Raw genomic sequence first — 26191 nt, 5'->3', positions numbered from 1 at the left:
CGCACCACCACTAACTAGCTAGCCATTTCACATCGGTTACACTCACCCCCCTTTTTTGACCTCCTCCTTTTCCGCAGCAACCAGTGATCCGGGTCAACAGCATCAGTGTAACAGTATAGCTTCCGTCCCTCTCCTCGCCCCTACCTGGGCTCGAACCAGGGACCCTCTGCACACATCGACAACAGCCACCCTCAAAGCATCGTTACCCATCGCTCAACAAAAGCCGCGGCCCTTGCAGTGCAAGGGGAACCACTACTTCAAGGTCGCAAAGCGAGTGACGTCACCAATTGAAACGCTATTAGCGCGCACCACCGCTAGCTGTGTTGCTCTGTTCTGGGCTAACTGTAATTTCCTGTAAATTTAAGGGCTGGCTGTGCTGCTCTGTTCTGGGCTAACTGTAATTTCCTGTAAATTTAAGGGCTGGCTGTGCTGCTCTGTTCTGGGCTAACTGTAATTTCCTGTAAATTTAAGGGCTGGCTGTGCTGCTCTGTTCTGGGCTAACTGTAATTTCCTGTAAATTTAAGGGCTGGCTGTGCTGCTCTGTTCTGGGCTAACTGTAATTTCCTGTAAATTTAAGGGCTGGCTGTGCTGCTCTGTTCTGGGCTAACTGTAATTTCCTGTAAATTTAAGGGCTGGCTGTGCTGCTCTGTTCTGGGCTAACTGTAATTTCCTGTAAATTTAAGGGCTGGCTGTGCTGCTCTGTTCTGGGCTAACTGTAATTCGCTGTAAATTTAAGGGCCAGCTGTGCTGCTCTGTTCTGGGCTAACTGGCACTTGACACATAACAGCAGAAGCCTACCAGATGCCTCCGTTTAATACGCCATACAGTCAAAGATTAGAAATGTCCTGAGATGTTTTAATGACACTAAGCATGTTGTGAGAATGGGATGCTCTACACATTTCACCAACAATGCAGTGGTCTGATTCCTTGCAGTATATTAACATCTCCAGAGAGAGACCGGCTTGCTTGATCTAAAATAAAACCAACCAACGCTGTTAACCAGCTGAATCATCTTTGTGAACATTGACTGTTGTAACTTTTCCATGTCCAGGTATTCCATAGACCTGATACTGTTGCCCGTACTCATTCAAACCTATTTCACTGAGATACAGGGTGGGATGCAGCAGAACCAGAGGGATCTGATGTTCTGAGTGAGCAATCAGCCCCCTAATCCTCCCTGGCCCACTATCAGGACAATAGTCTGTGTAGGCTGTCTACTGAGCCTGTGGAGGTTGAAGGAACTTGCTCTAGTCTCAAGCCTTGCTGAAAGCTGATCTAGTGTAGCACACACACACACACACACACACACGTCCCCCTAATACCTCTATCTGGCATAATACCACTTTCTCTCCCCATTCTCCACACAGATCAAGTTTCCTCACACAACTCAGGATTCTTGGAGAGACTGAATTCCACACACCCATTTCACACCACAACAACAACTGCTAGATGTGTACAGATATGACTGGGTACAGCACCACTCTTTAGGTCTACACCAAGCTACACACTCCACTCCAGCACACTGGGCTTCCAGGTGGCGCTGCGGTCTAAGGCACTGCATCTCAGTGCTAGAGGTGTCACTACAGTCCCTGGTTCGAATCCAGGCTGTATCACATCCGGACATGATTGGGAGTGCCATAGGGTCACGCACAATTGGCCCAGCGTCGTCCGAGTTTGGCCGGGGTAGGCCGTAATTGTAAATAAGAATTTGTTCCTAACAGATTTGCCTAGTTAAATAAAAGTTCAAATCAATAAAAAATAAATATTGTCCCAGTCATCACACAGAGGTTGGAACAAGCCCATCCAATTCCTGGCTTTTGTGCGGGATTCCTGCCTTTCCCTTGCAGATTTAGGCCAATACCCTCATCGCCAGCAGTCGATTTGACACAGCGGGTAAATATTGAATGACAGGCTAAATGTTGCGAGAATGAGGATGGCAAAGCCGCAGGTCAGGCTGGGGGATAACAACACTATGGTACTTCCTCTACTCTGTCAGTGACTACTGTGCACTAATCACGATGTTCCCACCAAAGGACCATTTAGGGCCGGTCTGAGAGACACCGACATGTTCCTCAGAGTACTAGTCAACCAGGACACACCACCATGTTCCTCAGAGTACTAGTCAATGAGGACACACAACCATGTTTCTCAGAGTACTAGTCAACCAGGACACACCACCATGTTTCTCAGAGTACTAGTCAATCAGGACACACCACCATGTTCCTCAGAGTACTAGTTAATCAGGACACACCGACATGTTCCTCAGAGTACTAGTTAATCAGGACACACCACCATGTTCCTCAGAGTACTAGTCAACCAGGACACACCACCATGTTCCTCAGAGTACTAGTCAACCAGGACACACCACAGCTGCCAGATGGGTCTCTCTCTGTTAAGTGGAACAACTTCAGAATGTTCTCTGCTCTGAAAAGTGTCAATTATTCCAGCTGTCATGACTGGCCTGTGAGGATCAGGTTACAGTGGATCACGGTCCTACAGAGATCTCTCTCACCCCCACAGAGGGGGAGGTATAGAGGGATTGATAGGGGGGTTATGACACCTCCATTGTAAATCTTAAGGCAGAATCCTTTTTCCTTTAGTGATTGGGCTTTATGGAAAATCTAGCTCAGAACTGTAACATGCAATAAATTGACTTTTTTTTGGGACATTATATTTCATCAACCAAAATGGTGGTAACAATTATAGATGGAATATGAAAATGAAGGTTGAAGTTATGTTATTAAAAATATTATGAAGACGTTATAACGAAAACATTAACTTGAAGAGTTTTCATAATGTGTATGTGATGTTTACATACTTTATGTTGTGTAGAAAATATCCAGATGAAAGAGAATGTTTTGGTGACGATAAGACTGATTTTAGTTGTCTAAATGAGATCATAGCAATTTATAATACCTTGCCTCGTAACTAGTTACGCCCCAGGGAACCCAGAGAGCGTGTCAAAGACGGGAACGCCCTTTCTACCCTGGGGTATAAAACATGTGAGTTAAGAATTGACATACAAGACTAAGTTGACCGCGCGGTGTAGCTGAGGTCTACCACTAGTCGTGACCCCGGAACGCAACACGAGGAAGAGGACAAAGGAACCTCTTAACAATCAATGCTATGACTGAGTACTGTATCTAAGAAGGTGAATTCAAGAAGGACCAACCGGTTATTCTCTTCAAGTCACCGGTTGTCTACACGGCCCTCCTACCCAAGCTGGGAGCGTCGACACGACTGATTAGCCTCCTAAAAAGACCGCTCTCACAGAACGAGTGCAAGGAAACAGAGAAAGACCATCGCGTGGACAATCAGTGACTTATACCCGATAACGAAGGAGACGCGGCCATCGAAAGAACAGGGCGCCGGCCAAACCTATCCCACTAAGCGGAACTCGGCCCACGAAGAGATACCCAACGTAGACCTTCAACACATAAATACATGCAATATAATTCTGACCCATAAGAGTGGCAGTTCGGGACGTTAGTTAGGGCTAAACTAGAGCATAGTTTACAAATGTATCCAAGTGTTGCTTTTCTCGCACTCTCTCTTTAAATCTCCATCTTGTGTAACACGTGTCATATTGTGTTGGTCTGCTAGGGACCGTTTGCCATTGTATTAAGTTCTAACCAATAACCTGGACTGCTGCGTCTCTCAGACAAAAAAATGTATCAAATATAAATCATGTAGAAGATGTAGCATATGGTAGAAAGAGTATGTGGCCCTTCTCTGTAGCCTACAGGCTGGAGATACAATGTAATGAGACGGACACTTTTTCCGATCAAATAGCCTAACCCAAATGGCACTCAATCAAAAAATATATATAAAAATAAAAATAACATATCCTAAAAACAGGACAGGTCAGAGTAAAATGAACCATAAGGACAATAACAACTGTTGTCTAGGAGTTTCATATGGAAAGGACAATAACAACTGTTGTCTAGGAGTTTCATATGGGATGGACAATAACAACTGTTGTCTAGGAGTTTCATATGGGATGGACAATAACAACTGTTGTCTAGGAGTTTCATATGGAGTAGACAATAACAACTGTTGTCTAGGAGTTTCATATGGAATAGACAATAACAACTGTTGTCTAGGAGTTTCATATGGAATAGACAATAACAACTGTTGTCTAGGAGTTTCATATGGAATAGACAATAACAACTGTTGTCTAGGAGTTTCATATGGGATGGACAATAACAACTGTTGTCTAGGAGTTTCATATGGAATAGACAATAACAACTGTTGTCTAGGAGTTTCATATGGGATGGACAATAACAACTGTTGTCTAGGAGTTTCATATGGAATAGACAATAACAACTGTTGTCTAGGAGTTTCATATGGGATGGACAATAACAACTGTTGTCTAGGAGTTTCATATGGGATGGACAATAACAACTGTTGTCTAGGAGTTTCATATGGAATAGACAATAACAACTGTTGTCTAGGAGTTTCATATGGAGTAGACAATAACAACTGTTGTCTAGGAGTTTCATATGGGATGGACAATAACAACTGTTGTCTAGGAGTTTCATATGGAATAGACAATAACAACTGTTGTCTAGGAGTTTCATATGGAATAGACAATAACAACTATTGTCTAGGAGTTTCATATGGGATGGACAATAACAACTGTTGTCTAGGAGTTTCATATGGAGTAGACAATAACAACTGTTGTCTAGGAGTTTCATATGGGATGGACAATAACAACTGTTGTCTAGGAGTTTCATATGGGATGGACAATAACAACTGTTGTCTAGGAGTTTCATATGGGATGGACAATAACAACTGTTGTCTAGGAGTTTCACCCCATCCTCATGATCAGTGGTTTCAAGTTACCCACTGTGTAAACACATTGCAAATAGGCTCACAATAACTCCTGATAAAGTTGGTCTCGCCTAAAGTAAAGTGAACAAAATGCTTAATAAGCAGTAATACGTGGTCACTCCCATCATGTGACTTAATTGTTTTATTCTGTGTTACAGCGTTCAAACCACATTATGCATTTAAAATGTTTAAAAAACAACAACAAAAAACAAACCGAAACAACCTTAAAAATCACTAATCACTCAGCACTATTATTGGTTAACCGTAAAAGAGGATGAATTGGAAAAGGTGAGCACCAGGCTTATCAATCTTGATCAGTCTTTTCCATTAGGTGTCAGGCCAGGGACAATACTTTGTTAACTATCAGGGCAATCATACAGTGGAATGAGGCTGTAACATAACAAAATGTGGGAAAAGTCAAGGGGTCTGAATACTTTCCGAATGAACTGCATTTTGCAAACCAGTATCTCTACCTGCACATGACCATCTGATCATTTATCACTCCAGTGTTAATCTGCTAAATTGTCATTATTCGCCTACCTCCTCATGCCTTTTGCACACCAATATCTCTACCTGTACATGACCATCTGATCATTTATCACTCCAGTGTTAATCTGCTAAATTGTCATTATTCGCCCACCTCCTCATGCCTTTTGCACACCAGTGTCTCTACCTGCACATGACCATCTGATCATTTATCACTCCAGTGTTAATCTGCTAAATTGTAATTATTCGCCCACCTCCTCATGCCTTTTGCACACCAGTGTCTCTACCTGCACATGACCATCTGATCATTTATCACTCCAGTGTTAATCTGCTAAATTGTAATTATTCGCCCACCTCCTCATGCCTTTTGCACACAATGTATATAGACTCCTTTTTTTCTTTTTTCTGCTGTGTTATTGACTTGTTAATTGTTTACTCCATGTGTAACTCTGTGTTGTTGTCTGTTCACACTGCTATGCTTTATCTTGGCCAGGTAGCAGTTGTAAATGAGAACTTGTGCTCAACTAGCCTACCTGGTTAAATAAAAGGTGAAATAAAAAATAAAAATAAATATACTTCCGGATTAAAAACAGGCTGACACAACAAGATATTGCATACAGCAACCGCTATTGAGAGGAAATGACTGATACTTAGTAAATAAGTCATTTTCTTGTGGACTACTGAATGATAATTCTGGAGGAACTATCTACACAGCCTCAGGTGATATACAATATTGCAATGATAAGTAGTTTACTATTATCATTACAAAGCAGATAGTCAAATCTATTGAGTAACAGGTTGTGTAGCCTAAATGTGCTTTAAAAATGTAAACTTTTTGTTGCAACTATACAGTAGCAAGTCCATTCAGCATGGAGGTGGCATCTATAGATGAACAGATGTTACTAAACAGTCAATGCAAATAATGTATCTCCTTAAACATGCCGGTTTACTTGAAAGGACATGTTGTTGTTTTGGACCATGCAGAGAGTTTGTCTTGCAGCTCTTTGGCTTTGTGGTTTCTCATTACAGAAATAGATACTCAGGTCACAATGTGGAGAGCAGTAGGTAGTAGAGAAAATCTGGCATGAGCTCCATGTTTGAAAATCTAATTTGTGAAACAGTTGGCTCTCGTCCCCTCTCACCTGTGGTCTTTGCTACAAGGCGAAATGCCAGTCATTAGGCCTAAATCAAATGCATCAACAACTTGTTTCCCAGCCTCCCTCCACTGAGACTGTGGATTCTGAACTGACTACAGTCCAGAAAACCGACAGCCAGCCTATCATTCCACTCCCTGTTAAGACATCATTAAAATAACATTTCCTTATCTACAGATAACTCTTCACTCTCTACGTTCCTCAATACCTGAGCTGACCGATTCATTAGAATTCGATCCTAGAGTTCCTACTCTGATACATTATGAACACCCAGAGCTCAACTTCACCATGGTCACATATCAGAAACCCAAACTGGACTGGGCCAATTTAGTCCAGGCATTCCCGGCATGTTGTTCCAATTGTTTAAAGCTACTCTCCTTTATAAACACGCTTGCTGTTCTCTGCTAAAGACTCCATATCCAACCAGGGAAAGTTTCTGACTCATAATGGCCACAAATAACGCAGAACAAAAGTACCAAGTGAACCCAAGCTGTCGGTGTTCTAGTTCTATAGGGAGAGCCTGAGACATAGTGCTGTAAAACGCAGGCAAAATGGGGTGAGTAGGGCCCGAGAACAGTGTGTGGTTCCACTAAGTCTTGCTGAGAGTAGGGGATAGGGGTTGACTGGTGAGTAGGGTTCATTCTGTAGAGACACAAACAGACAGGGTTGTAAGGACACAGGGGACGGAGTGAGTAGGGTTCATTCTGTAGAGACACAGACAGACAGGGTTGTAAGTAGGGCCATGGTCATTGTGATGACGACAACCTTGGAAACTTTTGTGAATGGTGCCAATGTTAGCTAGCTCAAGTACTGCCTTTATTTACAGCAGGACAGGAAAGGTCTTAGGAATGGGTTGCGTGTTATGTTGTGAAGCAAATTGAGTCACTTCCTCTTTAAAAACATGAATGAGGGTTGTAACAAATCAGCCATTCAAGTAAGTGACATTGCCTATATTGCTAAGGCTGAGGCTAACCTATAGATTACTGTGAAAGGTAATACTAAGGTAGTATCATGTAGAACCACAAATTACCCCCAAAAATTGTTCATTCTATTCATCGGATACTAATGGGTTCTGCGACACTCCAATACTGCTTCCTGCCATGTAGCCTCATTTCCTGTCTGTATACAAGGCTAGTCCTCCATGATTACAGTCCCTGCTCAAACCACATTAACTCTCATAGCACAGCACACACTGCAGGTGAATGCAATTACAGCCATCTACCCCCACCCATCATGTACCCATACACGCTAACACATATGAGAAGGGGGTGATCTCTACATGTCTTTCCTCTCTAGCTGCCCTTTTAGTGGGCAAAGCAGCACAGCATCGTCCAATAAGGCTGTCTTAGCAGATGCTTCCTTCCTCATCTCACAACGCTTCTTCTTCTGCTGAAATTGTCATTTTATAGAATATACCTCCATCTTGGACCTACAGTAATACAGTGCATTGGGAAAGTATTCCGACACCTTGACTTTTTACACTTTTTATAACATGACAGCCTTATTCCTCATCAATCTACACACAAATCCCCAAATTGACAAAGCAAAAACAGGTTTTTAGAAATGTTTGCAAATGTAAAAAATAAATCAACTGAAATACCTTATTTACGTAAATATTCAGACCCTTTGCTATGATACATGAAATTGAGCTCAGGTGCATTCTGTTTCCATTGATCATCTTTCCAATGTTTCTACAACTTGATTGGAGGCCACCTTTGGTCAATTCAATTGATTGGACATGATTTCGAAAGGCACACACCTATCTATATAAAAAGGTCGCACAGTTGACAGTGCATGTCAGAGCAAAAACCATGAGGTCTAAGGAATTGTCCGTAGAGCTCTGAGAAAGGATTGTGTCGAGGCACAGATCTGTGGAAGGGTACAAAAACATTTCTGCAGCATTGAAAGTCCCAAAGAACACAGGGGCCTCCATCATTCTGAAATGGAAGAAGTTTGGAACCACTAAGACTCTTCCTAGAGTTGGCCGCCCAGCCAAACTGAGCAAAAAGGGGAGAAGGGCCTTGGTCAGGGAGGTGACCAAGAACCCGATGGTCACTCTGATAAAGCTCTAGTGTTCCTATGTGGAGATGGAAGAACCTTCCAGAAGGAAAACAATCTATGCAGCACTCCACCAATCAGGCCTTTATGGTAGAGTGGCCAGACGGAAGACACTCCTCAGTAAAAGTCACATGACAGCCAGCTTGGAGTTTGGCAAAAGGCACCTGAAGACTCACAGACCATGAGAAACAAGATTCTCTGGTCTGATAAAACCAAGATTGAACTCTTTGGCCTGAATGCCAAGCGTCACGTCTGGGGGAAACCTGGCACCATCCCTATGGTGAAGCATGGTGGTGGCAGCATCATGCTGTGGGGATGTTTTTCAGCGGGACTGGGAGACTAGTTAGGATCGAGGCAAAGATGAACAGAGCAAAGTACAGAGAGATTCTTGATGAAAACATGCTCCAGAGCACTCAGGACCTCAGACTGGGGCAAAGGTCCACTTTCCAACAGGACAACGCCCCTAAGCACACAGCCAAGGCAACGCAGGAGTGTCTACGGGACAAGTCTCTGAATGTCCTTGTTTTGGTTTTTGTCATCCTTATTATTGTGTGTAGAATGATGAGGAAAATGTATTATTTAATCCATTTTAGAATAAAGATGTAACGTAACAAAATGTTGAAAAATTCAAGGGTCTGAAAACTTTCCAAACGCACCCTATAACACGTTCATTTCTCTGTTGGAACCACAGACGTGCTTTACGTGTGTTTTCTGTTAGGCTAAACTTAAAAAATTAGGCCCGTCTGCTCAAAAATCTTTTCTATTTAGTTTACAGAGTTTGTATAAAGTTTGTTTCCAGTTAAAGTCCCTCAGTGTGCAGGTCAACGCTGAAAATAAATACTTGTGTGGGCTGCTAAATAAACAGTCAACAAAATAATGGCAGTGTTAACCTCTGATTTTGCACCATCTCATATTCATACCAGTGCATTTCTAAGTTCCCAAGCATTCCCCTTCCCAGTGACAGAAGGCTACATATCACTACGGCTGCTTCCCTGCAGTTTTATCACTATAAACATCCTTCAAACTGCAGTTTCCAGTCCAGCGACTACCGCCTGCCTGCGTCTTCCTGAGTGATTGACAGAAGCTCACAGAAAAGACGGGGAAGACAGCCACCCACGGCCTGAGAGAAGAGACAGCTACAGTGTTAGAGAAGGGAGGACAAGAGTGGGAAAGATCATGATCATTATTGCTTACATTAAGCTGATGAAGATGATCATTATAGCTAAGGATAGAAAAATGATTGATCAATGAATGACTCATGTTGAAATCTGGAATACAGGTCTAGTTTCTGAGAAGAGAAACACAGTAGGGACTGTGTGTGTGGGACAGCTGTACTGAGGTGAATGAGTTAACCCTCTCTCTCCCTGTGTGTCCTTTAATAATTCCGCGGCTGAGACTACCAGATGGACACTCACCTCTCTGCTCCTCTACTGGTCATTAGAGGTCGACTCCAGAGCAGAGGTGCCATGACTTTAATGATGCAATACAATAGCAGGCTATAAGATGTTTATTTAAAAAAAAATATATATTTTTACCTTTATTTAACTAGGCAAGTCATTCTTATTTTACAATGACGGCCTACCCCGGGCCAAACCCTCCCCTAGCCGGGGCGATGCTGGACCAAATGGGACTCCTGATCACAGCTGGTTGTGATACCGCCCGGGATCGAACCAGGGTCTGTCGTGACACCTCTAGAGAATACACTTAATTCAGAGTTAAAGAGGGCTTAGAGCCTTGGCGGTGGGCACACACAGCACGCACGCACGCACGCACGCACGCATGTTTCATAACAGTTGGGGCTTTGTCCTGAAGACAGGGGCTGAGAGATTTGTGGGTCCCAGAAAAAAAAGGGGACTTTCTGAAATTATTTTCTGCGATTTTACCTGACTGGAGACTAGAGGTCGACCAATTAGGATTTTTCAACACCGATACCGAGTATTGGAGGACCAAAAAAGCAGAAACCGATTAAATAACGGACGGACGCACACACACACACACACACACACACACACACACACACACACACATACATACATACATACATACATACATACATACTGCATTTACTCCAGAAATGTTATGAAGAGTGGTCAGATGAATTGCAAAGTCCCTCTTTGCCATGCAAATGAACTGAATCCCCAAAAAACATTTCCACTGCATTTCAGCCCTGCCACAAAAGGACCAGCTGACATCATGTAAGTGATTCTCTCGTTAACACAGGTGTGAGTGTTGACGAGGACAAGGCTGGAGATCACTCTGTCATGCTGATTGAGTTCGAATAACAGACTGGAAGCTTCAAAAAGGAGGGCGGTGCTTGGAATCATTGTTGTTCAATTGTTGTGAAGAAGGCTTCAGGGCGCCCAAGAAAGTCCAGCAAGTGCCTGGACCGCCTCCTAAAGTTGATTCAGCTGCGGGATCGGGGCACCACCAGTACAGAGCTTGCTCAGGAATGGCAGCAGGCAGGTGTGAGTGCAGCTGCACGCACAGTGAGGCAAAGACTTTTGGAGGATGGCCTGGTGTCAAGAAGGGCAAAGAAGCCACTTCTCTCCAGGAAAAACATCAGGGGCAGACTGACATTCTGCAAAATATACAAGGATTGGACTGCTGAGGACTGGGGTAAAGACATTTTCTCTGATGAATCCCCTTTCCGATTGTTTGGGGCATCCGGAAAAAGCTTGTCCGGAGAAGACAAGGTGAGCGCTACCATCAGTCCTGTGTCATGCCAACAGTAAAACATCCTGAGACCATTCATGTGTGTGGTTGCTTCTCAGCCTGTCTAAGAACACAGCCATGAATAAAGAATGGTACCAACACATCCTCCGAGAGCAACTTCTCCCAACCATCCAGGAACAGTTTGGTGATGAACAATGCCTTTTCCAGCATGATGGAGCACCTTGCCATGAGGCAAAAGTGATAACTAAGTGGCTCGGGGAACAAAACATCAATATTTTGGGTCTATGGCCAGGAAACTCCCCAGACCTTAATCCCATTGAGAACTTGTGGTCAATCCTCAAGAGGCAGGTGGACAAACAAAACCCCACAAATTCTGACTCCAAGCACTGATTATGCAAGAATGGGTTGCAATCAGTCAGTGGCCCAGAGGTTAATTGACAGCATGCCAGGACAGATTGCGGAGGTCTTGAAAAAGAAGGGTCAACAATGCAAATATTGACTCTTGCATCAACTTCATGTAATTGTCAATAAAAGCCTTTGACACTTATGAAATGCTTGTAATTATACTTCAGTATTCCATAGTTACATCTGACAAAAATATCTAAAGACATCATGTTGTGGGGTGCTTTGCTGCAGGGACTGGTGTACTTCACAAAATAGATGGCATCATGAGGATGGAAAATGTGGATATATTGAAGCAGCATCTCAAGACATCAGTCAGGAAGTTAAAGCAAATGGGTCTTCCAAATGGACAATGACCCCAAGCATACTTCCAAAGTTGTGGAAAATGGACAACAAAGTCAAGGTATTGGAGTGGCCATCACAAAGCCCTGACTTCAATCCCATAGAACATTTGTGGGCAGAACTGAAAAAGTGTGTGGGAGCAAGGAGGTCGACAAACCTGACTCAGTTACACCAGCTCTGTCAGGAGGAATGGACCAAAATTCACCCAACTTATTGTGGGAAGCTTGTGGAAGGCTACCCAAAATATTTGACCCAAGTTAAACAATTTAACGGCAATGCTACCAAATATTAATTGAGTGTATGTCATCTTCTGACCCACTGGGAATGTGATAAAAGAAATAAAAGCTGAAATAAATCATTCTCTCTACTATTATTCTGACATTAAATATCAGGAATTGTGAAAAATGTAGTTTAAATGTATTTGGATAAGGTCAACTGACGTCAACTGTACATACTACCTCAACTAACCGGTGCCCCCTGCACATTGACTCTGTACCGGCACCCCCCGTATATATTGTTATTTTTTTACTGCTGCTCTTTAATTACTTGTTACTATTCTCTCTTATTCTTATCCATATTTATTTTTTTAAACTGCACTGGTTGTTCAGGACTTGTAAGTCAACACATGTGACTAATAACATTTGATTTGATCTAAGTACCTGTATCTGAAGACTAAAGGGATTATAAACAGCTTCCAAACTGCCACCATATCATTACTAACACAGTAACTAGCTAACTGCACACTTTTGTTCTAGATTTGTTATTTTATGTGGGTCTCCAAACACACAGGTTGGATATTAGTGAAATGGAGGGTGGCTGGTCTTACCTGGAGAGACAGCCAGCTGAAAGTGGTGTAGCTGGTTCTCATCGGGGAAGCTGGCTTTACACGTACCTGGGATAAGGAGGAGGAAGTGGGAGAAGAGAGAGCGATAAGGGCATTTATAAACTGGGTGGTTTGAGCCCTGAATGCTGATTGGCAGAAAGCAGTGGTATTTCAGACCATATACCATGGGTATGACAAAACATTTATTTGTACTGCTCTAATTACCTTGGTAACCAGTTTCTAATAGCAATAAAGCACCTCAGGGTTTGTGGTATATGGCCAAAGTACCACAACTAATGGCTGTATCGAGAACAGCCCTTAGCCGTGGTATATTGACTATATACCACAAACCCCTGAGGTGACTTATTGCCTTAATATCTCAGTTGTTACTAGCTAACAATTACAGTTGCATTTATCTTCGCTGGGAAATGTAGATGGATTCACATAGTTATCTTAATCTATGTGTGCATTATACATCTAGGTCTAGCTTATCTCATCCGCGTTATGCTAATATGCACTGCGTGTACAAATCATTATGAAAAACTGCTCTTTCCATGACATACACTGACCAGGTGAATCCAGGTGAAAGGTATGATCTCTTATTGATGTCACTTGTTAAATCCAATTCAAATCCGTGTAGATGAAGGGAAGGAGACAGGCTAAATAAGGATTTTTAAGCCTTGAGACATGAATTGTGTGTGTGCCATTCAGAAGGTGAATGGGGAAGACAAAATATTTAAGTGCCTTTGAATAGGGTATGGTAGTAGGTGACAGGTGCACCGGTTTTTGTCAAGAACTGCAACGCTGCTGGGGTTTTCACACTCAACAGTTTCCCATGTGTATCAAGAATGTTCCACCACCGGGGAGTCAGGTAGCCTAGTGGTTAGAACGTTGGACTAGAAACCGAAAGGTTGCAAGATTGAATCCCCGAGCTGACAAGGTAAAAATCTGTCGTTCTGCCCCTGAACAAGGCAATTAAACCCTTTGTTTCTAGGCCGTCATTGAAAATAAGAATTTGACCTTAACTGACTTGCCTAGTTAAAATAAGGTAAAATAAATGTAAACAATTAAATAAAAAAAGGACATCAGCCAACTTCACACAACTGTGGGAGACATTGGAATAAACATGGGCCAGTATCCCTGTGGAACGCTTTAGACACCTGGTGGAGTCCACACCCCTACAAAGTGAGGCTGTTCTGAGGGCAAAAGGGGGGGTGCAACTCAATGGGGTAGCAAACCACCCTGCATACCACTGCTGGCTTGCTTCTGAAGCTAAGCAGGGTTGGTCCTGATCAGTTCCTGGATGGGAGACCAGATGCTGCTGGATGTGGTGTTGGGGGGCCAGTAGGAGGCACACTTTCCTCTGGTCTAAAAAAAATATCCCAATGCTTCAGGGCAGTGATTGGGGACACTGCCCTGTGTAGGGTGCCGTCTTTCGGATGGGACGTTAAACGGGTGTCCTGACTCTCTGAGGTCATTAAAGATCCCATTATCGTAAGGATGTCAACCCCGGTGTCCTGGCTAAATTCCCAATCTGGCCTTCAAACCACCTAATAATCCCCAGTTTACAATTGGCTCATTCATCCCCCTCCTCTCCCCTGTAACTACTCCCCAGGTCGTTGCTGAAAATGAGAACGTGTTCTCAGACAACTTACCTGGTAAAATAACGGATAAATAAAAAAATATATATTTGGCTTTGGAAGTAAGCAGTCACATCATCTGCCAATGGCTCTGAATCCCCCCCTGGTGTTCAGACTGGAGCACTACACTACAGCTGAGCCAGCCACTGCTGTCTGCACATATCTCCCTCTAACACACAGTGAGACTAATGAGCCATCAGAACATTAAAACCACAAATCAACTATTGTATAATGTTACACTGCATAGTGTTAAAAGGTGTATACTTACTAGGGAGGTTGGCTTCAAGTTCTGCAACTTCTGCAATGAGAGAGAAGGGGGGGGGGAGACAAACTAAGAACGCATCCTGCTTGCGTTGGTAGCTAGGAATGAGCAGTCAGTGGTGCGCACCAAATCCTAAAGGAACAACACATCCTCTCCCACACTCCCTTCCCAGTCTCTCCTGTCTCCCTTAGACCTTTGTTGTTTGGATGCTACAAACTAACTAGAGGAGATGCCTAAAATAACCCTGCAAAACAGTTACCTCATCATTAATAGGCTGAGTGTGTCACTAAAACAAATGTTATGAAACTATAGCTACACAGTGTAATTATGCATCTCATAAATCAGGGTGCAAATAACTCAAACAAAAAAACACAATAGGACGGATAGACCAGACTTGCAGACGATTCAGCAAATCATTTGTACCAGGTGGTCTACAGACAGAATCAAGTGGAGCAGACCTAACTCAGCAGGAGGAAAGGTTTGCATTGCAAGCACAAACACTCTCTCTTCACAGTCCCCAAGTGCAGAACAGACTATGGGAGGTGCACAGTACTATAAAGAGCCATGAAAACATGGAACTCTATTTCACATCATTTTAAATGGAGAATTAGATTAAAATACACCTTATGGAACAGCGGGGACTGTGAAGCAACACAAACAGACACATGATAACATACTCACTATACACACACATGTACTTGTATTGTAGATATGTGGTAGTAGAGGCCTGAGGGCACACACTTTATATGTTGTGAAATCTGTTGTGAATGTATAACTGCTTTAATGTTGCTGGACCCCAGGGGATCCATAATAAACACACACACACGAGCTTGAGAATGCTATATTTTTACCCCATTCCAGACAGTCCAGTGTATGACTGTATAGCAACAGTAACACTATGGAGTCCTGTCGGGAGAGAAGGGGTTACACTTTGTGTTCCTCTTTCCGTACAATCCCTGCCGGTGCTCTGGCTACAGTAAATGAGGCTTTGATACAGTGCTGTGCTAGCAATATTAAAACAATAAATCTTGAGAAAACTGAGATTGGAAAGTGCAAACTTTACATGGATTATACAATGACTAGTCTGGTGTAGTTTATGCTCCACACTGCGCAGCATGTTCCCACGCTCAGATCTCAGAGAATGCCGTCAGTAGATGTTGGGGTGGATAATTAAAGTTGCAATATGCAGGAATCGTTCCACCATTTCCTGGCTGCTAAAATTATAATAGTTTGCCTAATTTCAGTATGACATAAAACAAGTGTAGAGAAACATTGTACCCTCTAAACCGCTATAAAATATATTTTCTATAACCAACAGTATTGTATTTTCAGCAGTTTCATGCTGGTGTCCAAAACCAAAAGTAAAATGACTCAAAAATTAAACACAGAAATAGTGCACATCGCACACTTAGAATTGTTTTCAATGAGAATGACAGATCTTCATATTGAATTCATATTTCTATGTGAATTTTGTCAGGTCGCTCAGCCAAAAAGTTTCAGCTTTAAAAGAGGCTGATTGTCCTACCACAATATGGAACAGTGGTAGGACAATAAATAGTGAATATGGCAGTAATAGGGCAGTAATAGAGACTGACAAGGACAGGGGGAGGTCGTGGAAGAGAGGAAAGAATCCGTAAAGGAGTCTAGAGCTGATGATGATGCTACCTCAGAACAACGTTCCGGTCTTGCTAACGTTCAAGCCCACCTCCTCAATCACTTCACTGGACAGATGAGCACCAAAAGAGATGTGACTCTAGCTAGATATTAAAGAAACACTAAAGAGGAAGTGGGCAAAATATAACCTCTCCTATTGTTCCTCTGGAGGACTGACTGCAGGCTAAGAGATGTAACATAACAGCAAACTCAAATGACAGAAAGAACTTAAGAACTTTATTTGACCTGAACTACCCAGGAAGTGATTTTCTTTTGTTGCCATTGGTCTAAAATAAAAACCAATACTTGGAGGAAACACGGGGCAGAGACTGGGGAGAGAACATACCATGTGATTGTGAACAGGAAGACATCCATCTAATTTGCATAAGATAGGCTTTAGACTTGGAATCTGAATGAATATAAAAGATTTAAAAAATAAAAATAAAAACGGGAACTAAAGAGCTTGAGAGAGAAAATGGGAGCATGTAAAGAAAAGGAGAGGAAAGCGGTCTAGGTAGGACGATTAAGGGGAGGGAAACACTATAAAGAGTGAGCAACAGGACAATTGTGATCAATGTACAATTGGACAAATGTAAAGACAGACAGTATGGAAAGAGTATGAAAAAAGAGACACAGAAAGATGGAACCTTTGAAATTCATGAGAAGAGAAATACTGCTTAAGGCCCTGGAAGCTCTCATTCAGGGGCAAGAAGATTGAGATCAGGGGATAAAGCGAGGCAGGAAGGGAGACAAAAAGAGAGAGATATGAGAGCTGGAACGCAGGAGAGGACGAGGGGGACAAAACCCACCCCGACAAACAGTTCCATGGGCCGCTGCATGAATACTAAAACCAAAGGCAGATTAGACAACCCAGACAGACAGTGAAGCCAGACTGCCTATATTCCCTCTATCCCCAATATCACCCTGCCTGTACTGTCTACAGAACAGTCTACACTGACCTCCAGCATTAGTTGAGCTGCGCACTACTGTAGCTCCTTTCATATGTATCTTGTGTTATTTTATGACTGGTTATGACACCTACATAAGATTGTCAAAAACCACCACACAAGGCAAAGCATTCCATTACACAATAGCCTATATGTCAACACTATTTGTATATATTTATTTATTGACCATGTTAAATTATCCTTGTAATTGCACACACATTGATATCAGACACGCACCCACCCCAATGCTCTGTTGCTGATGACTGGGATGATTGCAGGACCAGGGCAAGACACCCTAATTTGCCTGGTGACTGATATAAGGGCATGTCTGAAGTGAAACAGTATGGACATAATGCTTCATGACAGAGTCATAAAGTGTATTTTCTACAAGTTATTTAAAATACGACGAGAAAAAAAAACATGACTAAAGAATTAATTACAACAACTAAAGGATTTAACAAAAAAAAGCTTTCAAACTAAAAGGACATTTCTTGTCAGAGAAAAAACTAATTTGAATAAATGTGGGTTTTGACACTCTTATTTTTGGTATTTTTTATTTTTTATTAGGATTCCCATTTGCTGTTGCAAAATCAGAAGCTACTCTTGCTAGGATCCACACAAAACATGACAATGCAGAACATTAGACAAGAACAGCTCAAGGACAGAACAACATTCATTTTAAAACGGTACACATAGCCTACATATCAAGACATACACACAAAATCTACACTACCAGTCAAAAGTTTGGACATCTACTCATTCAAGGGTTTTTCTTTATTTTTTACTATTTTCTACATTGTAGAATAATAGTGAAGACATCACAACTATGAAATAACACACATGGGATGAGTTGGAGCGCAGAGTGAAGGAAAAGCAGCCAACAAGTGCTAGGCATTATTGGCAACTCCTTCAAGACTGTTGGAAAAGCATTCCAGGTGAAGCTGGTTGAGAGAATGCCAAGAGTGTGCAAAGCTGTCATCAAAAATCTCAAATATTAAATATATTTAGTTTTTTCCCCACACTTTTTGGTTACTACATGATTTCATATGTGTTATTTCATAGTTTTGATGTTTTCACTAGTATTCTACAATGTAAAAAATAGTAAAAATAGAGAAAAACCCTGGAATGAGAAGGTGTGTCCAAACCTTTTACTGGTGCTGTAGGTCAAATAGGGGGGAGGCGTTGTGCCATGTAGATGTCATAACCAGCCATAAAATATTGCAATACATGTTATCACAAGTGTGGTAAAAACGTATGTATTTTTCCACATACACCCGTCCTATGTGTTTTAATCAAATCAAATATATGCACTGAGCTTGTCTGATACTTTAAGCGAACTGTTTGATGAAATAATTAAGACACAATGACTAGAGGGTTAATTGATGAGGGTAAATTGATTTGATTGTGCTGGGCCTGGCTCAGACTTGCTGTGCAGCATAAAAAAATAAAAGAGAGCTAGTGACTGTGTGACTAGTGCCCATTGTCTCACTCTCCTTCCTGCTGCAGCGACCACCACAACAGTATTTATTGTGATGTCTGTGTTGCAGAAGCTGTAACATATTTACAGCCATTTGACTGAAAAGTTTTGCCGAAATCCCTCATTTGTTGAGGAAAAACATTCCTTATTCCCTCAACCCTTGCTCTCTTTACGTGACACACGTATGCACGTGTCAAAGGGCCTGACCTATGACCTATATCATAATCACATCAATAAATTGGTAATAAACTCTGAAAAACGTGACACATGTGAAAGCAAAATGGATACAGAGGACGGACAAATAAACTTGAAAATGGGAGAATGTTTACTAGTTGCTTGGGAGGTAAAGGGGAAGTCAGATGTGTGGAATAAATGTGACTAGTTGTGGAAACCACAGGAGATCAAGAAAAAGAAGGGAAGGAGGGGCTTCCAACTTTGTGGCAACTGTTTGGGGAAGGCAATTTCCTGTTGGGGAAGGCAATTTCCTGTTTCAGCATGACAAAAGCACATTTGTTATAAAATAATCTTATTTTTATTGGTGTTGTTCTTACATAATATAACCATATACAATTTCAGTAGCAAATGTCTTAGACTGATGGACTGTGCCATCCCCACGGCCTCCACAATGGATCAGTCCACTCAGACAGGAGCCAATCAGACAGGTGTCTTGTAAACCATGATCATCATTATTTCTTTATTTTGCTACCACTCGACTAAAGAACTCTTGGTCGACCAACAGCCTAGCGACCAAACAATTGACCAGTCAACTAAATGGGGTCAGCCCTATAATATATATGGACGTGCAGTGCTATGACAGGCTATGACATGTTATGTCAGCTGTTGTGATATGGTTATGGCTGTGTCATAACACTGGGTGTCAAGTGTTACCAACTTTTCTAACTAAAATAAAGAGATATTGGACATCCTTTTACTGTATAATATTCTGTAGTCTACACTAGAGGTCGACCTCTAGTCTACACATTTTGCCATTACTTATGCTGTGTTCTTATGCTATCCGAGTGACTCAAACATTCTAACAAAATCTATACCATGACGTTTAAAAAATCCAAATAAAAAAAGTATTCTCCCCGACTGTCTAGTTTTTATTTGGGAGATTCTTAGTTCTCAAAGATGATCTTATTTTTTTTTTTAAATATAGCTCCATTATTTTTTTCGACATTCTTCATATCTGGTTTTAGTTGTTCAAGTTGATATTGAAAACGTTTAACCATAGCAAAAAAAATAAAAATGGAGATATATTTTTGAGCATGGCAGTGACGATTTAGCAGCAGCGACCCAACTCTGCTAAATGAATATATAGGAAATACTGGCATTACAAAGAAGCACAGCAAGGTCCATCCATATGCTAGTGTGAAAAGAGTTACTGGAGGAGATCCATATATACATGTAGAGAACATTGTGTGTATTGTACCTTTGATGAGCAGTCGGTCCCTGATAGAGACCCTGTGAGAGGAGTCGGAGGGGCCCCCAGGGGGCCGGCCAGTCTTCACCCCCTCGTCCCTCTTCAGCTTACTGGCCAACGTCAGCATGGCTGCCCCGCACTCTCTCCTGAAAAAACACAATGACATGACAGAGCAGTTGATCAGTGACTGTGACACATGTAGTGATATTACAATACAACATGACCAATTAATAATAGCAGTAGGCTATATAGACACACCCAACATGAAAAAAAATAAAGGAAATAACTTAGCACTCAAATCCCTGAATACACTCGTTTGCGGTTCACAAGTTCATTAGACAAAGTAAAGTCCTGCCAGAGCAAGTACAGCAATACTGCCACTCAACAACCACTTTGGCCGCCAGATTGTGACTGAATGTGTTAGTGACAAGTACCCCATTAGATACCCTTTTGTCCCCTGCTGGCTCAGTGGAATTAGGACACCAGTCACCCAGCACCTCCGGGACCCGCCTCATTATCCCAAAAGTCACTGCAGCATCGAAGTTGCTGATAACAACAATGGCTCCTCAACCACATGACCTGGTGACTCCTTCATGCAACTGGAACCTTCGCTGTCAATGGGAATTACATGCGATGTGAAACATGTTTGATAGACTGGCACAGTGGCACAACTAATGGAATGAATCCAAAATCACTTATCTTGACAGTTGGCAGCAAGAATGTTTAGACGGTCATGCTTGACTACAAAATCAGACTTTTTCTAGTTACCTTTCTTCAGTGCATAATGAGTTACCTAAATAGAGTTTTTAGACAGTTTTATAGTGTTTAAATCAGACTTAATTAAAGCATTACTTTAAAACAAAGCCCATGTCTGACAGTGTTTTAATGGGCTGAACTTCTCTGTTCTCCTCAATCACTTGCCCGTGGCTACATTCTAGTCTACCACCACAGGGGAGAGACCAACCAACCCAATTCTAGCTAGCCTATTCCCCCTGGCATTCCCTTTAGGTGTGCATAGGCTAGGTATAAGCAATGTTCCAGTGGCTTGGGCAGGGCCCAGGCTGGGGGATAGGCATAGAGGCCAGGTGGTGTTGTTTTCAGAAAAAGTCCCAACAGGAACCATTTTATAAGTCAGCCCTAATGGACCCAGAATAGAGCTTGTCCTAGCCTAATACAAGTTTGTCCCACACAGACAAATACCATGACAGGAATGCTTAAAACTGTAAGAGGGAGAGGTATTCACTTCCCAGCTGTTCACACCATTGATCAGGATGAGTAGACTAATTACAGCCAGGCTAATTAACGGGAAATAATAAAATAGCTGACGTGATTAGGTGTTCTAATTCCAATTAGGCTGACAATGATTAGGTGTTCTAATTCCAATTAGGCTGACAATGATTAGGTGTTCTAATTCCAATTAGGCTGACATTGAGAGAGCTCATGTACAGCTCTGTAGGCAGTCTTTAGACAGTTTTTCCTTTAATCAGCTTGTTTACTAAGTGTTCCCAGTAGTCAACTTAGTCTGAATATGAGCAGATGGTTGGCATCATGCAGGTTTCAACTCCAGTTCTTCAGTCAACACAACGCAATCAGGGCCAGCTTGGCAGCCAAGGACAAACTGCCAGGAGAGGAGCAAAAGCACAACAGTACACAGTAGTTCAGTCAGACTAGCCTTCTGTATGAGTCATTCACCCGCTGTGAGACTGGCTGTGCGAAGTGGTCATTCCGATGAGGTTATTCTCTCAGTTCAGCTGTGGCCGTCATAGCAAGTGGCCATCATAGCTGGCTAGTGGCTAGGCCAGGGGTACTCAACTCCTACCCTGCGAGGTCCAGAGCCTACTGATTTTCTGTTCTACCTAATAATTAATTGCACCCACCTGGTTTCTTAGGTCTAAAGCAGTCCTTGATTAGTGGGGAACAATGAAGAAATGCAGAGGGAATTTCTGGCTTCGAAGTCCAGAGTTGAGTTTGAGAGGGCTAGGCTGTCATAGCTGGCTAGTGGCTAGAACAGCTATCTACCCAGCCAGAATAATTCAAATAGTTCAGCTTGGCTTGAAGAATCACTGACTGAGTAGCCTACTCAGTTTCATACACAGGACTCTGCATGCATTTATGCTGCAATAATAAGTAAGGACTGCAGTCAAGCCGACTCTTGAAGTTCACAAGTAGGCCAAATTGATACCAGACTCTGATAATGTTGTATTGATCCATCAAATCATGTTCCTTGTTCTGAAAGTAATAGGACCAGAATATCAACCCCAAAATCTTGCCACCCTAGGAAGCCTGCGAGGGAAAATGTGGAGTGAGGGCTTGTGTTCAGAGAAGTGTGTGTGAGAGAGGGTTGCCTGGGTATCAGATATCAATGTTTCCATGAAGTGTGTGCCCAGTTTGACCCCCACCTGTTTCAGTTGACACTGAAAGGTATTCATTTCCCAGCTGTTCACACCTTTGATCAGGATGCAAGTTGCCTGCCAGCCAGCAATACAGGGCATGCTCAGCCTGCACAGAACCGGCATGCATTCAGGCCTTACTCAGAAGAAGCCGATTGCCCTAGCCATGTTTACAGACTGACAATGTAAATAATTCAACAGCTTGGATTGGCAGGTTGTTCATTTCCCCAAATCAATGTCTGGAAACCAGACATAGAATTCTATGTCGGGCAGAAATTATCTTTTGAATCAGGAAAGTTTCCTTCCACGACCTCTACATGCCAGAATGATGAATAAAAGGATTGTGAGACAATATGTCCACATGAAAGTATAATTCCATAAACTTTTCAAAGGACTGGCAGTGCTTTCATCTGAAGCATGGGCAGAACCATGTAAACATTTGGAAGAGCTCAGCAAGTTGCATGCGTCTCGTGCATGTATTTTTAACTGGTGTGTATGCTCAGGTGATAGATGTCTGAATGATAGATGTCTGAATGCACTTCCAGCGCTTTGAATAGCTGATAGAATTATAATACTTTCCTATATCGTCTCACATTCCTACCGCCAAATGGACCGATCACAAGGACAACCGGTAAAGTGGGTTAAAAATGTATTCTAGTCAACATTCTGCCTTGTAGAGGTCGTGAGAGGAAACTTTCCTGATTCAACCGCTAATTTCTGCCAGACATGGTATTCAACGTCGGATTTCCAGGCAAAGGGCAGAGCTGCATTGCACCAATGCAGGAAGTCCGACAAACCGATTTGTTTTCCCATAATAAGCACTGCCAGGATGATGCTGCTTCAGACATCGTTGTCATTTCCCACTTCAATTACAACAACAAAAAGTGAAGTTCAGTTAACAGTTAGGACGTAGCCGGCACGAAGGGAAGATTTGCAACAGATAGCAACCCCCGCAAAATCTGGTTAACTAGTTCATATCTAGAAAATACTGATAGCTAAGAGTAATTAGTTGGGATAAAGATATGAGGTTAGCTACCTATGTGACATCAGTGTGGGAACATTGTTTACCTAGTTAACTACACAACATTGTTTTAGTATAGCTAGCTAGTAAACTACAAAAGCAATGACATAGCAAGCTAACTAACATTTTAAGCTAAATAGTTAACTAGCTAAGTACCTAGACATATGAATAATTAGCTAACTAAATCAGTACAGCAATCCAGTTAACCAGCTCTTAAGCGTGATATAGTCTATCAAATAACAAGTTAGCTACAGCTCAACCACATATAGCAGGCTAGTTATGCCACAATCACAAATAGAACGATGAGATCTTTGGTTATGGTGTTCGCTAGCTACCGTTACCTAGCTAGGTAAGAAGAAAGTTAGCTACCAGCTAGCCGACGTTACAGACATATTCACAAACTTTTAGTTACAAGGTTAGAATGGGATGACAACTGGATACATTCATACAAATACATCAAAAGGGTAACACGTTTCTATCAGAGACATTTAAAAATAAATATGGAATTAAATGTCACTTGGCTAGCTAATGTCTGCCCGTTGTTGTGCTTTACCTGCTGTCTCAGAGAAAAGGGCTCCGTCTAAACCATAATCAACGACGCTCGGAAGCAAAGGCTCTGGCTGCAACAACAGATTGAAAACTGAACTTCGGTCGCCAAATAACCTTACAAATATATAATGAAATGTAAACAAACTGACTTTCAGCTGTAACAACTTCGCTCCCGGTATCATAAACAGAATTGCAGTGATTGTTCCGTTCGTTATTGTTGTCCGAGCAAATATGAAATGAAAACATTTGTTCCGCAGGAGAAAGCAAAGAAAATAGTCAAAGCAGTTTAGCAAAATAAGCAACACATTATTTCGTAGCAAGATGCTGAAATTACTCATTAACATATTTTCTTGTTTTTGATTCAATGTTGGAAAGATAGAAACAGGTTTATCGCTTTTGTCTCACTTGCACAGGCCAATGGACTGGATAAGAATTAATGCAGTGTCAAAACCAGTATGATTATTTTAAAAACACATCATTATGTTGTTATTTTTTGGTACAGGACATCTCAGTAGTAGTATGGTTTCCAGTTACAGCTTGCAGTCACATTTTACAACTACATGCATGAAACAGTATCCAAAAAGTAATTCACAAAAATGTGAACTCTTGAAAATCGAGGTAAAGTGGTCCACCGGCAAACACCCCAAAACCTTGGATGGTGACAGTTCTTGTTTTATTTGTCAGGACCCGGTTACGAACTCAGGTCTCCGGTGTGAGAAACAGTCACTTAGCCACTAATAGTCATCAGAACACAGAAGATGAGACAGACACAGCAGTACTTGAGACGGTGTTTTAAGTAAAAAGGAAAGTTCAGGCAAAAATATAAATCCACAACGTCAAAAGTAATTCCAAGAGAACAAAGGTAATCCTCCAAGTCAAAAAAGTAAATCCACAGGGTGGTAGGTACAGCAGAAAAAGCCTCAAAAGATAATCAAAAATAAAAAGAACAAAAACAGAGTACCACAAGGGAGTCCACCTGGCGCAACAAATGTTCACAGCATCACTGGGGCTGGGTGCTAACATTCAAACAGAGAGCAAAGAACTGAGGAAAACAAAGGGTTTAAATACAATCAGGGGAAATGAGGCACAGGTGCAAATAATAACTGGAAACAAGGGAAAACAAAAGGGTCAAAAAGCACAATGGGGGCATCTAGTGACCAAAGGCCGGAACAACCCTGGTCAAATCCTGACATTATTGGTAATTAATCATCCCAAAGACTATTGAATCACTGTGCATCAATCTAAATGACATAATACAAAAAATCCCCATCCAAATCCGTCAGTTTAAGCTAGAGATATGCATTTCAATCCACTGCATCAGCCTATATCGGCCTTCTGCATATGCTGTGGAAGGTGGCGGAGCTACAGTGTTTGTCAGACAATGAGACACCCCGAAAATAGGTTCTCTCACTAAAATGTCTGTAGTGTCTGAACGGCTGTACGACCCCCACAAATGTTACGGGACTCGTCTGACGTTGGTAGAGCTGATGTGCCAACTTCTGTCTGTAGCGTCGGAACACTATCACGAACACAATGTTTTTTTTGCACTACGACCCAGGAGTCACAGGGCTCGTCTGAAGGTAACCCATACAAACAAATTAAAGTATGGAGGTAGTTTTGTGCCAACAAAAATAAGGGGTTAAATATGTGTCCAAAAAAGTATAATTTCATAAACTTTCTTATATCTCCTAGATAGAGGACAGACACTTCAAAACAACATTCCGTATGATTTCTTTGCCATTTCTAAATGTGTTATTCAATGCATTCAATATTTTAGCAAAGTCTTAGACTTGAACTTGAACTTCTTGGGTTTCACTGTATTTGACATAGTCTTGGAAATCCCATATAATGTGGGAGGCAACCTGTCTGCCTAGGGATTTTGGTCAAGCTGGTTGAGCTAGTAAGACCATACCAGATTGGTCAAGCTGGTGGAAACATGGTTGAGCTAGTAGACCAGCTTGTTCAAGATGGCTATTGTAATGGCATTGCTTGAGCTGATATTGACATTGGCATTAATGTTCATTTATTTTTTCATTCGGAACTCTCATGTAAAATAAA

The 26191-nt window shown here is 41.9% G+C and overlaps 1 protein-coding gene across 3 annotated transcripts in view; it reads right to left on the bottom strand.

The window, feature by feature from the left end:
* LOC112225640 (NEDD8-conjugating enzyme UBE2F) overlaps positions 1-24376 on the bottom strand; it is a 95389-nt gene extending 71013 nt beyond the window's left edge. The window contains exons 1-5 of one of the 3 annotated variants that reach the window (XM_042306650.1): positions 24283-24376; positions 24138-24204; positions 20183-20319; positions 14680-14709; positions 12775-12840 (exon numbers count right to left, since the gene is read on the bottom strand). In XM_042306650.1, the coding sequence (XP_042162584.1) occupies positions 12775-12840; positions 14680-14709; positions 20183-20300 (214 nt within the window). In that variant the 5' untranslated portion in view covers positions 20301-20319; positions 24138-24204; positions 24283-24376. Of the gene's footprint in view, positions 1-12774; positions 12841-14679; positions 14710-20182; positions 20320-24137 lie in introns of all 3 variants that reach the window. The other 2 variants (XM_042306651.1, XM_042306652.1) reach the window with 2 other exon arrangements.
* Positions 24377-26191: the final 1815 nt, after the last annotated feature.

Source organism: Oncorhynchus tshawytscha, linkage group LG26 (genome assembly GCF_018296145.1).
Source record: "Oncorhynchus tshawytscha isolate Ot180627B linkage group LG26, Otsh_v2.0, whole genome shotgun sequence".
Taxonomy (NCBI): domain Eukaryota; kingdom Metazoa; phylum Chordata; class Actinopteri; order Salmoniformes; family Salmonidae; genus Oncorhynchus; species Oncorhynchus tshawytscha.
This window is presented reverse-complemented; position numbering and strand designations above follow the sequence as displayed.